A 15,766-nucleotide genomic window follows, 5' to 3' on the forward strand; every position below is an offset into this window, starting at 1 on the left:
CCAGTTTGGATGCAGATTGAGACCCACAATATCCTACTGCCATCTCCAACTAGCTATAAAGGATGTCTTTTAATAAATCTCCTTTGGACATAAAAGTCTTGTGCATGAATTTCCTTTCCCCCTCCCTAGTGAATATGCTTGGGTTACTCCATACTTATTTGGAGAGATGTTTGCTGCTATTTGAAAGAATTAAAATGGGTAGGAAAAATTGATCAAGTGTCCTATTTTCCAGATTCCTTGAACTCAGGGTACCCTCATTTCAACTACATCTGTGAATGGCCCCAAGTTAGTGACTAAGCAGGAACAGTCAATCTCTCAGAAGACAAGAGGAAATTTCTGCTCTCAATTTTGCTTCCTCTTTTTTGAAGCTGTCTGGACTCTTTGAACTCTCCACTGGACTTCTACCAAGGGATAGTGGAGAGAGTGGAGTCGGGGAGGGGACAATAACCTTCCCCATCTCCAGCACATAGCACATGACAGTCCTTGTCTAGGTGAACTTGAGACTGGATCTCAAATCTCCAGCTGCCTTATCTGCTTTAGACTTCTTTCCTAGAGCATAGGTGACTTAAAAGAAATCTTGAGATGGGTATTTTTAGCCTGGGTGGTCATTGAGAGGTCTGGGTTCTGGTTGCCCAGAAGGAGGTGCATCCTTCAGCTCCGCCCTTCTCAAAGGAGATGCCTTCCACTCAGAGAATGAACCAGGGACATCTGGAAAAATCAGCAGATATGGGTCCTGAATGGACTGCCACTCAGAGCCATCTGAAGATAAATAGAAATCTGTTTAGCTATCTTACAAGTCCCCCAGGAATCTAGAATAGGAATGATGTGTTATTGTTTCATGTTTTAAGTATTTATCAATATTCATTTATGAGTCTTTTATGTTTCAAGCATTTCTTTTGTGGTGGAGGAAATAAATAGTTACCTTATACCTGTTATCTGCTATTTCAAACATTAAATTTTTAGACTCAACCTTGTTTATGTCCAGCCGTTAATGCTTGGGTTATTTTCCATCTACTACTACCTTTTTTTTGGTAGGGCAATGAGGGTTAAGTGACTTGCCCAGGACACAGCTAGTAAGTGTCAAGTATCTGAGGCCAGATTTGAACTCAGGTCCTCCCGAATCCAGGGCCGGTGCTTAATCTACTGCACCACCTAGCTGCCCCCTCATCTACTGTTTATATGTCTCAGATGTAGTGCTATATAAATGTTAAGTAATCTTCTTTTTCTTCTTCTTCTTCCTCTTCATCATCATCACCCCCTAGTTATTTACATGCTGTCTCTCCCATTAGGATGTGAGCTCCTTGAGGCCAGGTGCTGTTTTTTGCCTTCTTATGTATCCCCAGGGCTTAGCACAATGCCTGGCACACAGATGGGGTTTAATAAATGCTTGCTGACTGAGAGACAATTCCCATACTGGTTCTGAGGGAGGTAGGACATTTTGGGTGTCAGAAGCTTGCTAGGCATTGTCTTTGGGAAGAAAATCCCTTTCTCCTCAGCCCCACTTTCAACCTAAACTAGGCTGTACCACACATACCCCCTACACAAAGCCTTCAGAAATCTAGCATCGTGCTTGTTCCTTTCAGAAATCTAACTTGGGTCCTTCCTTTCTGAGCTCACCATCTCTCCTCTTACCTTTATTCTCTCCCTCCTTCATCAGATCCTTGTAAATTAGATGCTATGGCAAATTGCTTCTGAAGCCTCTTCAATTAGGCACTGGCTCTTCTCCCACCTGACGTGTACAACAACTGGAGGACAGTGACCTGTGCTTAGGGAATCTGTGCTTAGGGGGTTCTATTTTAAAACCACAGTGTGACCGAGGTGACAATGAAACTTGCAGAACATGGCCAAGATGCGTCAAGTTACATAAATGTACACGTTTCAATTTGCCCTTGACTTGAAGCTTTTTCTCCAGACTTCAACTAGTTAGAGGGGGGAAAAATGCAAATTAAGAACATGCAGAAATGTAAAGGTTCCCTGGAGGTGGAGGGGGCTGAGCTTTTTAGTCAGGGATCACACTGGCATGACAGCCCACTCCAGCATGCTCCCATGAGCATGGCTCCAGCTGGCCGAGGTACAGGGACAGAAGGGAGATTTCCAGGCATCCTCCTAGAGAGATGGCTGGGGAGGCAGGACCCTGCCTTCCCTTTGGTTTTAATGCTTTCATTTTTTATGTGTAGTCCTTGTTTGGCATTTAAAGCTCTTTATAACCTTTTCCCTTTCTATCTTTCTAGTCTTCTTACTCTTATTTCCCTTCATTTATTCTATGATCCAGCCTTACCTGCCTAATTGCTGTTCCTTGCCCATGACTCTCCATCTCCCCTCCTTGCCCTTGAATTGGCTGTCCCCCATGCCTGGAATGTTTCCCTCCTCATCTCTGCTGCTTCTTAGGACCCCTGGCTTCCTTTAAGTGTCAGCTCAAAGGTCATGGTTCTGCGGGAGGTCTTTCCCAGTAGTTCCTAGAGGTTTCCTCTCTAAGGTTGTTTCTTTTTTTTGTTTTGTTTTGTTTTGTGGGGCAACGTGGGTTAAGTGACTTGCCCAGGGTCACACAGCTAGTAAGTGTCAAGTTGTCTGAGGTCGGATTTGAACTCAGGTCCTCCTGAATCCAGGGCCGGTGCTTTATCCACTGTACCACCTAGCTGCCCCCTAAGGTTACATTTTATCTACTTGATAAATGTTTTTATGTAACTTATCTATTTATATATATATATACATATATATATATGTATATATGTATGTGTGTGTGTGTGTGTGTGTGTATATATATATATATATATATATATATATATATATATATAAAATTTCACCCATTAGAATGTAAGCTCCCTTAAGGCAGGGACTATATTTGCTCCATTAGACTGTGACCTACTTGGCAGAAGGGATTTGTTTTTTGCCTTTGTATTTGCTGTGTTTAGCAGAGTGCCTTGCACATAGTAGGCACTTAAATGCTTATTGACTTTCTTTGTATCTCCGACCCTTAGTATAGTTCCTGGCATGCAATGAGCACTTAATAAATACTTGCTGATTAATTGTTTATTCCTGATCTTCAGCTTTCCATACTAGCTGATGAACACATTTAAGACTTTTGAAAATAAAAGGTATTGAATTCAACACACATAGTCCACTCTAAGATTTTGATTGACTTAAACCCTAATCCCCCACACAATAAGGACATGATTCATTCAAGGATAGAGGATTGGCATAACAGCAGCTCATGTTTCTATAGCATTTGAGGTTTATAAAGTGTTTTCCTCATAACAACCTTGAGAAAAGTATTATTATTATTATTATTATTTTGGTGAGGCAATTGGGGTTAAGTGACTTGCCCAGGGTCACACAGCTAGTAAGTGTCAAGTGTCTGAGGCCAGATTTGAACTCAGGTACTCCTGACTCCAGGGCCGGTGCTTTGCCACTGCGCCATCTAGCTGCCCAGTACAATTATTATTATTTCCATTTTATAGATGAGGAAGCTGATGTTTTCTGGAGTCAATTGACCAAGGTGATATAACTAATAAATGTCTGGCTCAAGTCACTTATCTTCACATTTAGGATTCTTTCTGCTACCCTATTCTGTCTCTCCTCTAAGGTCCAATTCTAAGCCAAAGATTCCATGACTCCATGTTGATGGGTGCAGACTTTGGGCTCCGGCACTGCTGCAAAACTAGTCACTTGCCACTTCTAATCTCTTTGTAATCTGCTTTCTAGCCCCACTACCTTGCAGAAATGACTCTCTTCATGCTTATCGACAATATCTTCACTGCTAAAATCAACAACCTTTTCTCAGTCCTCTTCCTACTTGGCTTTCAACATTGTTGACTGTACTTTTCTTCCAGAAACTCTCTGGATTTTCATGATGTGTCTATCAATAAGCATTTAAGGGCCAACTACATGCTAGGCTCTGGAGATATAAGTACAAAGAATTAAACAATCCTTCCATGAGAAATTTATATTCCAATGGTGAAGACAAGTGTATGTTAAATATGTGTATATTACATTTCACGTATGCTTATATTCATGCTGAATATATGTATTATGTATATGAATATACATAGGGGCAATTAGTGAATCTGGGCAAGTCACTTAACCCCAATTGCCTCATAACCCCCCCCAAAAAAAAACAACAACCCATAAGGGCAGTTAGGTGGTGCAGTTAATAGAAAGCTGAGCCTGGAGTCAAGAAGACTCATCTTCCTGAGTTCAAGTCTGGTCTTCGACACATACTAGCTGTGTGACCATGGGCAAATAACTTAACCCTGTTGGCCTCAGTTTCCTCATCTGTAAAATAAGCTGGAAAAGGAAATGGCAAACCATTCTAGTATCTTTGCCAAGAAAACCCCAAATGGGCTCACAAAGTATCAGACATGACTGAAGTGACTGAAAAACAACATATACATATATATTTTCAGCATAAATATGAAGTACATGAATATAAGCACATGCCAAGCAGTTAAATACAAAGTGGCTTGGGAAGGAGGATGATTATCTGTCTGATTATTTGCTCCCAGTCTCCTTTGGTAGATCATCATTCATTCCTCCCCATTAAGAATGGGCACATTTGGGGCGGCTAGGTGGCGCAGTAGATGAAGCACTGGCCCTGGAGTCAGGAGTACCTGAGTTCAAATCCGGCCTCAGACACTTAACACTTACTAGCTGTGTGACCCTGGGCAAGTCACTTAACCCCAATTGCCTCACTAAAAAAAAAAAAAAGAAAGAAAAAAAAGAATGGGTACATTCTCTAAGGCTCTCCCCTGAGCCCTTTCAATGATCATCTCTATGCAGATAGTCCCCAAATCTGTGTATCCAGCCCTTACGTTTCTCCTGAGGTTTCAGTTTTACATTACCAACTTGCTGCTGGATATCTCCAACTGGATATTCACAAAATCAGACATAATAAGGGACGTTGGAAGTCATCTAGACTAACCCCTCTGATTTTAGATATGGGGAAATGGCAGATAATGTGACTTGTCCAAGGTCACACAGGTCATAAGCATCAGAGACAGGACTTGAATCCATGTCCTCTGCCTCTTGTGCCAGTGCTCTTTCCTCTGGGGTACCTGGAGGCATTTCAAATTCAACATATCCAAAATGGAACTTAGATATTTTCCCTAACTTATCATTCCCCCAAACCTCCTCATTTCTTCTGAGTTGCACCATTGTTCTCCAAGTTACCCAGATTCACAGCTTTGGAGTCATCCTTATTTCTTCCCTTGCTCTCACTCATGTGTGCCTGTGGTGACACTGCTTTTAAGAGAAAGAGGAAGGGGGCAGGTAGGTGGCACAGTGGATAGAGCACCAGCCCTGGAGTCAGGAGTACCTGAGTTCAAATCTGGCCTCAGACACTTAACACTTACTAGCTGTGTGACCCTGGGCAAGTCACTTAACCCCAATTGCCTCACTTTAAAAAAAAGAGAGAGAGAAAGAGGAAGGATCTGAATCCAGATATTCCTGATGTAGAGGGGCAAAGTGATGCAGGGGTTAATAATAATTGATAATAATAGCACTTTAAGGTTTGCAAAACACTTTATGTCTTCTCTCATTTGATCCTCCTAACAGCCCTGTGAGTAAGGTGCTATTATGATACCCATTTTATAGATAAGGAAACATGCTTAGAGAGGACAAGTGACTTGCTGAGGTCTTAAAGCCTAATAGCTATTCACGTCCTGCCTCACACACATTGGCTTTGTGACCCTTGGCAAATCATTTAACCAGTTAGTGCTCTAGAGTAACCAAGATTAGAATTTGCATAGAAGGTGCCAACCTACCTTGGTAGAAGGAGTTTCTTCATCTGACTGTTCCTTATACCAATAAAAATAGTCCCTATCCTGGCAGCTAGAGGGCACAGTGGATAGAACACTAGATTTAGAGTCAGGAAGACCTGAGTTCAAATTTAGTCTCAGACACTTACTAGCTGTGTGAGCTTGGGCAAGTCACTTAATCCTATTTGCCTCAGTTTCCTCATATGTAAAATGACCTGGAGTAGGAAATGACAAACCATTCCAGTATCTCTCTGCCAACAAAATCCCAAAGGGGAACACGAAGAGTCAGACACAACTGAAATGAGGGAACAACAGTCCCAATCAACAGTCCTGATGCCAAAGTCAGTGCTTGATCAACTTTGCCACGCTTATTCTATGACTCATCTCAATCCTTCAGTCCCACATCTCTAGCCCCAGCCCACAGCTCTGGATCCTGACAGAAAAGTCAAGCCTTTTTGCTCACCTTTTGACCAAACTCGAGGGTATGTGAACATCAGCTAATGATCCTGGGGATGTGTTTTGCTACTATCCAGGGGAAGATAATATATCTGAACTCTTCCTCCACAGCAATTTCCCCAGCTTCTAATGAGCTTCTTTTCATCCCGAAGCTTTCTTCATTGCAAGAGTTCTGGCTGTTGCTGATTAAAACCTGCTCCTGCCCAAAGCAAGCTATGAGACACTGTCCTATATCCTCTTTTATTAAAATTTGGCAAACGGGTGTAAAATGAAGATAAAACAAATTCTCTCCTCATCCTTTCATGGATGAAGATATTTAATTATCTGAAACCAAGATAAACAGGCAGGATGTGTAGTGGCCATATGACGCAAAGAAGCAAAGGCAGGCATCCAGGAGCTAGCAAATGGAGTTATTAAAAGCTAATGATGTGATTCAGCATTGGAATTAAGGGTGAGAAAATGAGTCTGAAGTTATTGACTTTATCAGTAAAGTTCTCCCCTGTAGTCGGGTAGCACTGGCGAGAGAGAGAGAGAGAGAGAGAGAGAGAGAGAGAGAGAGAGAGAGAGAGAGGACTAGGCAATAGAAACAGCACATAGAGGAAGGAAGAAAAAAAAAAGCTCTAAGTTCTGGGGCTCTCCTAGTCATTATTTCCTGCAACAGAGAAATATTGAGATTGCTAAGAAGTTTATTACCTTGCTGAGGGCAGCCAGATGAAGTTTATTAACTGGCCAAGTTGTAAGAAGGGAATCTTTGGGAAGCTGTCCCTCAATTGACCTGACACACAACAATTACTTCATCAGTGGAGACACTGGACAAATCATTTAACTTCTATCTGCCTCAGTTTCTTTTTTTTTTTACATTTATTTTATTTTTATTTTATTTTTGTGGGGCAATGAGGGTAAAGTGACTTGCCTGGGGTCACACAGCTAGTGTCAGGTGTCTGAGGCCAGATTTGAACTCAGGTCCTCCTGAATCCAGGGCCGGTGCTTTATCCACTGTGCTACCTAGCTGCCCCTGCCTCAGTTTCTTAATCTCTAAAACGGGGATAATAATAGCACCCACCAAATAGGACTACTGTGAAGATTGAATGAGATAATATTTGTAAAGCACTTTGTAATCCTTAAAACACACAGCTATCATGATAACCAATCGTGTAAGACTCAGACCCGAAATCACTTGTGCATACAATTCAATTCAGCAAACTTTAAGTGGCTAATATGGGCTAGGCCATGAGGAGACAAAATCAACCATGAAATAATCCCCATCCTTAAAGATCTTACAGCCCAATTGGAAGGACACATGTATACAGAGAAGTAAATGTAAAGGAATACAAAGGAATTTGGGGGGGGGCAGAATAAAGAGGAAAGAATGTCCTGAGACTGCATCAGTTGAATATGTGAAAAAGATTAGTATGAATTCGAATGGGAGAGGCAGGTGGGGAGCCATGTTATGGGAAGGCTTTCAGTGCCAGGCTGAGGATTTTACATTTTATCTTAGAGGCAATAGGGAGCCAAGAAGGATTTTTTAGTAGGGAGTTGATGTCGTCAGATTTGTGTTTTAAGAAAACATATGAGGCAGCTAGGTGGCACAGTGGATAGAGCACCAGCCCTGGATTCAGGAGGACCTGAGTTCAAATATGATCTCAGGCACTTGACACTTACTAGCTGTGTGACCCTGGGCAAGTCACTTAACCCCCATTGCCCCACACAAAACAAACAAACAAACAAACAAAAAGAACTGGGTTTTGGAAGAAAACATATGTAACTAGGTGGGCACCCCCACACACTGGCTGCAGGAATATATATTTATAAACAGGTACTTGTCATTTGCTGAGGTAAGAATTTGGTCTTTGGAGACTATTTCAGGCTTGGTATTGCTTGGTTAGAAGCCTCATCACTGTGACCTGAGGGATGGTGCCCAGTATGGATATGATACAGAGAGGTCCCAAACCCAAGGCATGGTGGGCCTGCTGGGGCAGGACCCTTTTGATGTCTATTTCACAGGTATCATTAAGGCACTGGACAAAGTGCCAAAACACCACTAGAAATCCCTGTCAGTGATACTTTAGCTTCTGGTGACCCAACTTATCCTGTTTACCCTAAATCCAGGTGAAAGAGAAGCAAAGACAATAAGGGATCTACGAATGTCTTTAATGTCCCTTATAAGCCACCTAGTCACCTTTATTAAAAGATGATGGAAGGAGGGGAGGTAGGAAGAGAAGTTGGAACACAAAGTTTTTTTTTTTTAAATGATGTCAAAATTCGCTTTTACATGTAATTTGGAAAATAAGTCTAAAATTCAAAAAAGAAACAAACAAACAAAAAGATGATGGAGGGGGGCACCTAGGTGGCACAGTGGATAAAGCACCAGTCCTGGATTCAGGAGGACCCAAGTTCAAATTTGGCTTCAGACACTTGACACTTACTAGCTGTGTGACCCTGGGTAAGTCACTTAACCCTCATTGCTCCCCCCCCCAAAAAAAAAAGATGATGGAGAAGAAAGACCAAAGCCAGCAAAGAGGAAGAACCAGTAGGCTGGAGGAAGGGGATCTCTGGGAGAATAATTCTAAGGTCAGGCAGGGAGCAGGAGGCATGTGAGACTCTCTCATGTCACTGAGTTAATTCTTAGAGGACCATGCTTGGAACCAGAGAACATCTATATCTATGAAGCTTTCATCTGACTCATCACATCTCCATGGGCTGAAAAGTGTTAGTCTGATTCTTTAGCAGTAGGCTGCTATAAGCCAATCTTATTCTGGTAATTCACAACAGAGTTGATTGGGCAGGAGCTGTCAGCATTTCTATTACTGCCATCCTCTGCTGCCCCTGCCTCCAAAGGCTTAGTACAAACAGTAAGTCTAAATTCTGTGGTTGAAATCTCTATACTTCAACCCTTCAAGGCACTGTAATTCTGTCTATGTGAGTATTCCTTCCACTGGCCCAGGTTATAATCCCTCCAAGTCTTCCTAGAGCATCTTCAAGAGGTGTTGCTCTCTCCCTTCATCCCCACACCAAATTCATGACCTGCTGGCTAGCTTTCTGGTGATAATGACTCCCTCCACATTTAGCACATCAGAGGCGCCTAATACATGTTTCTTGAACTTAATTGAATGACATAGATGGGTCCTCATGTGACAGGCACATGGTCCATCCCTTGGACTGGACTTGAAGCCTCTTCAGCTTGAGTAGAACCTGGCAAAGGTTCAGTTTCATTGGCATAGTCTCCATGAATCCAAAGTCCCTGAGTTCCATGATATGGCATCAGAAGAGGACTTTTGAGGAGGTTGAATAGATGTAGATAGATAGGTCGGTAGAGATAAATGATGAGAGAGAGAGGAAGGGGAGAGGGAGGGAGGGAGGGGGAGAGAGAGAGAGAGGATAGACAGGTAAAATGGCAGAGAGAAAAGCAGACAAATAGAAAGACAGACCAAAAGATAGACAGATAGAAAGACAGGCAGGTAAGCAGAGAGACAGACAGAAAGACAAAGAGGTAGGCAGGCAGAGAGACAAGAAAAATAGAGGAACAGAAAGATAGGTAGACAGATAAATAGACAGACAGATAGACAGACAGTGGATATATCTACTTAATCCAAAGGGACTCATCTGTAGTTACTTTTCCCTTTTCTAACCTATCAGAGAAAGCCAAAAAAATAGTGCAAATCTCCCTTGTTTGTAGGCATGAAGGTTCTCCTTTTAGTCCTTTGGAACACAGTTAAAGACATATCTCTTTTCCCTTCCTATGACAATAAAATGGAGTGGTTGGTCTTTTACCTACAAGGCTATTCAACTTATTCTAGGATAAAGCAATCCTAAGGAGAGAACAGTACTGTGCATGACCCAGATTGGCTTTGCCAGCTTGCTTTTCACCCTGCCAGGTCCCAAATGAAAAATGGCAATTTCCCTGGAAAGCCCATCCATCCTTCCTAGGTACTGCTGAGCATGCAATCTGTCCAATCAGGCCCTCTTCATTTTCAAAGAAATTTAAACCACTAAGTATCCCATGAATATGTGCCCTGCCCCCCCACTCCCAGTCTTTCCATCTCTCGTGGTATCATTCATACCATTTCTGATTGGCTGGGTCTTTGTACTGCTTATTCTGGTACTTACATAAACCTGAGTTCTGATTCCCTTCTGACTAAGACTTCCCGAAGACGTTGAATTTTTGCCATCTCCAACTCAATCTCCTCTGGCATCATGGTTGTCTCAGCCATGGAAATGATGTCAAGTTGATCTGTGCAGACAAAAGGAACACAAGACATGTAAGCCAGGTTACGCCAAATTATATAGCATTTTGCAAACCCCCAAAGCACCATGGAAACATGGACACACAAGACCTCAGAAAAAAGCTAGCTGAATCCCTGACTGCTATAGAATGCTCAGTATTTAGTGCCTGATACAGAGTAGGTACTTAATAAATATTGATTGATTAATTTATAGGTCCTGGAAAAATAGTAGCTACTTGCTAGGATCCACGTAAACTGAAAATGGTCAGTAGGTCAGTCAACAAGCATGTATTAAGCACTTAGTATGTCTTCAAGGAACCTAGAATTCTAATGGGGAGGACAATACATAAGAGGAAGCTGAAAGGAGGGAAGGAAAGGGGGAGGCAGATGGAGAAGTTGGGAAAAGTGTAATCCAGTGGAAAATGAAGAGATGGCTAGGCCCTCTTAAATGGAGGTTCTGGGAGGAGTCAACCAATCAGAGGGTAGGGCTTCAGGGGCTTAAGGGTATTTCTGAGGTGTGAGTTCCAGGGCTGAAGGGATCTTCCAGGATAAAGAAGTTTCTGTTGGCATGATAAGGAAAACCAGCCTGATGGGAAATGAAGGGGTGACATATTTCTTTGAAAGACTAGAAACCAGGGGCAGCTAGGTGGCACAGTGGATAGAGCACCAGACTTGGATTCAGAAGGACCTGAGTTCAAATCCAGCCTCAGACACTTGACACTTACTAGCTATGTGACCCTGGGCAAGTCACTTAAGCCTCATTGCCCTGCAAAAAACAAAAACAAACAAACAAAAACAGACTAGAAACCATTACAAATTAAGACCACAGCTAGTCCCCCAGCTGATGGAGGGATGATGTTAATCAATCAACAAACACTTAAAATTTTTTAAACATTTGTATTTAAAGTTTTGAGTTCTAAATTCTATCTATCCCTCCCTCCTTCCTTTCCCTACCCCTCCCTGAAACAGTAAGCAATCAGATATAGGTTATACATGTGAAATTATATAAAAATTATGTAAAACATTTCTATAATAGTCATTTCAACAAGCGCTTTTTTTTTTTGCTTTCTTCTTTTAACTTATAATGAAAGGGATGGGCACAGAAAGAGCTCTGAGTACAAATTCAATTAGATTTTACTATGAGGATTCTTTTATACAGAGGATCAACCAAAATCAAAAGGAACAATTGCATCATGCTGCTTGGCTACACCAAGAACACATGGGGGTGCAAGAATATATGGGAGTACAGAAAAATTCAATAAAGAAACATATGGGGTTTTTTGTTTTGGTTTTGTTTTGTTTTGTTTTTGCAGGGCAATGAGGGTTAAGTGACTTGCCCAGGGTCACACAGCTAGTTAGTGTTGTGTCTGAGGCTGGATTTGAACTCAGGTCCTCCTGAATCCAGAGCCAGAGCTCTATCCACTGCGCCACCTAACTGCCCCAGAAACATATGTTTTTACAAAGATATATGTGATATAGAATACAGACAATTAAAGTAGTAGTGATGACATACAGTACAAGCAATTAACTACAGTTAAGAAACATCTGTTTAAATAGGCTATATAGTACAAGAGAGCTTTTCCACAGATAGGCATTGTTATCCATTTTGCTTCCTTAGCAAACAACAACAGCCCTGTAATATCTGAAAACCAAGATGGATTTACTTAGATTCAATGTTAGTTAAAACTCCATTTCACATCCTATCACCTACCATGTGGTGCCATTTCCCCCAAGTCCTTTGACACCAGCCCCCACTGCAGCACACTCCTCAAGCTGTTCCTTCCCCTCCCTTAAAGTGCTCCATGCACTCCATCCCAAATGACCTAACCCACTTCTGGGGCTTCCCCATCAAATCTCCCTTTCCATTCAATGCATTAAAGCCCAGCTAGTTGTTGGGATCAGAGCAATCTCACAGAATTAATTCAAACTAAGAAGGGAATTCTTGATAACCTTTTAATCCTCTCAAAGGTATTCCTATTTTTAGAAGGGAGTGCTCATTAACCCAGAAGAATCTTTAGATGGAAGAGTTATGAGCAATACAAAGTGAAGAAAAAAATTTTCAAGCAGGGTTGAGAAAGATACTCTTGGGCAGTCCAGTCAGTTCAGCCTGAGAAACTAGGGTCAGCTCCCCAAAGCCTGTTTGCTTTTCACAGGCTCTTTCCTTCCTCCATTTCCCAAGTACAATGTTTTCTAAAAGATCCAGGGTTTTTTTCCACTATAGTTCTCAAGGCATTGGCAGAAAGGATTTTTATGGGAAGTAAGGAGGATGTGTGGAAAAAGGAATGGGGTTTGGGGGGAACTCGGGGGGCACAAAGGCATTAGTAGCCCTTTGTATGAGTGGATTATTTATAATTCAAACCTTTTTTAGTTGGCCAACAAACGGTTATTAAATGCACAGGCACTGTGCTAAACACTGACTTTTAAAGTCAGGGACTGCCCATACTTGTTCACAGCATTGATCAAAAATGCTTTGTCCTGATGATCCATCATTGAAATGATAATTTCATTTTTGCTTCAAGCATTTATTGTTTAGTGGGATTATCTTTGGATCCAAAGCAGAAAGTCTCATGGTACCTGGTTTCCCATCACAGTTTGGATGGAAAACATTTTGGTTCTTATTCTCTTTGTCCAAAGCTTCAAACTTTGCCCAAATGATCAATCCTGCAATATACCAGCCAACGCTTAGAGCTAGCAATGCACTAACACAATCTTTCCCTTTTTTCTTCATTTTATATCATTCATTTCAGTGGTACAGATGCGGTAAATGGCACCATACCCTGGAAGTGGGGTGTGGAATAAGGATAATTAATCAGTCCTTGTGGGTTGGAACTCTACCTCAACCCCCCAGGGGGAAGGTAAAGATGGCATTGCCTGACTTCATTTGTTGAAATGAAAACTTGGCTGAGATTTGAGAATGGGGACTGGGCTGACTCTGATGAGGAATCTTGAGGAAAGGTACTTCTTTGCTCCTAGTGAAAGGGTATAATAGTCTAGAGCTCAAGAATTACATATATAAAGGGTAGAGGCAGTTTGGCAAAGTGGTGAGCTGGCCTTGGTGCTAGGCAGACCTAGGTTCAAGTCCTGTTTCTAACACAAGGTGATTGTGGGGCACTGAGCAACTCACTTAACCAACCTCTTAGTGCTCTAGGGAACTCTCTGACACTGTAAATTGCATAGAAAGTGACAGCTTGCACTAGTAGAAGTTGGAAGTTTCACCTGGAAGTTTCTTATTTCAAAGGAATCCCAGTTGCAATCCTTATCTCTATCATCTTAGCCATGACCATGCTACCTACACAGTCCAGAACTCTGAAACTCCTTTCTTATCAACATCACTTCCTATCAATTCATCTTTCCCTCTACCTTATTTCACCTGCTTTTGTGTGTTCTTTTCCCTTAAAGCTTGAAAGTCAAAGGAGCTTCTCTATAAGCAATTAAAACCCGCTAAGTGCTGAAAGAAAGAAAAAATATTTCTGAAAACATATCTCTTGTTGGTAAAGGCAGACTAGGAGCTCAAGAACCTAAATCAAAGGCAAGTTGCTTTGATGTTCCACCAAAGAAACTCTATAAGGCCTGTACCTACATAAAGATACCAGAGCATCATCTCTATAGTCTCTAATCTCAGTCTTTTGGAAGTTGTCCACGTATTTCCAGAAGCTGAGTCATTTCTGGGGGAAAGAGACAATGGAGCCCATCTCCCTAGCCTAATGGGTCACATTCAGGAAGTACATTCTTCCTTATCAGCCTCCTCAGATGATGTCTGAGAATTCCTGAGGTGAGTGGCTCACTATGAATTGTTACCAGGCTGAGAGAGTTTGTCTAAAAATCAGGACTGAGACTATCTCAGAGTGGAGGGACTTGGGACAGGACTGGAAAGTTTCTTCAAATTTCTGAATAGAAGGGGGCAGCTAGATGGCGCAGTGGATAAAGCACTGACCCTGGATTCAGGGGGACCTGAGTTCAAATTCGGCCTTAGACACTTGACACCTACTAGCTGTGTGACTCTGGGCAAGTCACTTAACCCTCATTGCCCAGAAAAAAAAAAAAGGGAAATTTCTGAATAGAGCAAAAGATTGGGCCTGAAGTCTGTTCACATCACTCAAAAATGGCCTTGGGTCATTGACTCGCTGGTACATAAAGAAAGGACAAGTGCCTCAGACTATTCTACTACAGTTAGAGCCACTGAGGAAAGTCCCCTGAGAAGCTATCTCTGTACTTTCTCTGAAAGGCTTATCTACCTGTTAGTATCACTTCAATTCAACAAACATTTATTAAGATCCTACTGTATGCCTGCCACTGTGGAAGAAATACAAAGAAAACAGAAAATACCATCTCTAGTTATAAGGAACATACAAGCTAGATGGGAAGGAATAAAGGCAAGGCAAAAGAAGTCAAAACACATTTATTAATCGCCTACTATGCACCAGGCACTGTGCTAAGCCCTGGGAGCTTAGTAAGGACAATAAGAGTAAGAATCATTAAATCTGAGGAAGGGTACAATTGGAAATTAGTCAATCAACTAATCAATAAGTATTTATTAAGTACCTATTATGTATCAGACACTGTACTTGGTGCTGGAAAAAGACAAAAAATGTCCCTGATCTCAATTCTCAAATGGATCTCTGATACCATTGAGTGGGATGCTATCCACAGTCTTCAGCATGCATTGCAGAAAAACAGTGACTCACAGAATCAAAAACAGAGTTGGAAAGAAGCTTAGGGATCATCTAATCTAACTCATACCTGAAAAAATATAATTTCCACAACATACATGAAAAATGGTCATCCAGACTTTGTAGACCTCCAATGAGGAGTTTACTACAATCTTCCATTTGTTGTTCAGTTTAATCTGACTCTTTGCAACTCCATCTGGGGTTTTTTTAGCAGAGATGCTGGAGTGGTTTGCCATTTCCTTCTCCAGCTCATTTTATAGATGAGGAAACTGAGGCAAAAAGGGTTAAGTGACTTGCCCCAGGTCACACAGTAAGTGTCTGAGGCCAGATTTAAACTCAGGAAGACGCCAGGCCCAGTGCTCTAACCATTATACTACCTAGCTGCTCCACAACCTATCACTTCCACCTCCTGAAACTTATAGGATCACTGATCTAGACCTGGAAGGCATATCAGTTGCTATCTAGTATGACTCTTTCATTTCACAGATGAGGAAATTGAGGAGAAGTGACTTGCCCAAGACTTCACAGGTGACAGGCTGACTCCAGACAGTGTTCTTTCTTCTATATCCTACTGTCTTCCCAGTTATAGGCTAGGCTCAGAATTAAGTTGAAAAGAGCAGACAGGATTGCATTTGAAAAGTTCTACAACAATTTCAACAATCCA

At 41.7% G+C, this 15,766-nt stretch overlaps 1 protein-coding gene across 1 annotated transcript in view; it reads right to left on the bottom strand.

Moving 5' to 3' along the window:
- The window catches only part of BMERB1 (bMERB domain containing 1), a 136,493-nt gene that overhangs the window by 43,266 nt on the left and 77,461 nt on the right, over positions 1-15,766 (bottom strand). Inside the window, exon 2 of the mRNA XM_043979356.1 lies at positions 10,317-10,440. Within this exon, the coding sequence (XP_043835291.1) occupies positions 10,317-10,440 (124 nt within the window). The remainder of the gene's footprint in view (positions 1-10,316; positions 10,441-15,766) is intronic.

The sequence above is a fragment of the Dromiciops gliroides genome, chromosome 1, assembly GCF_019393635.1.
Source record: "Dromiciops gliroides isolate mDroGli1 chromosome 1, mDroGli1.pri, whole genome shotgun sequence".
NCBI classification, from domain to species: domain Eukaryota; kingdom Metazoa; phylum Chordata; class Mammalia; order Microbiotheria; family Microbiotheriidae; genus Dromiciops; species Dromiciops gliroides.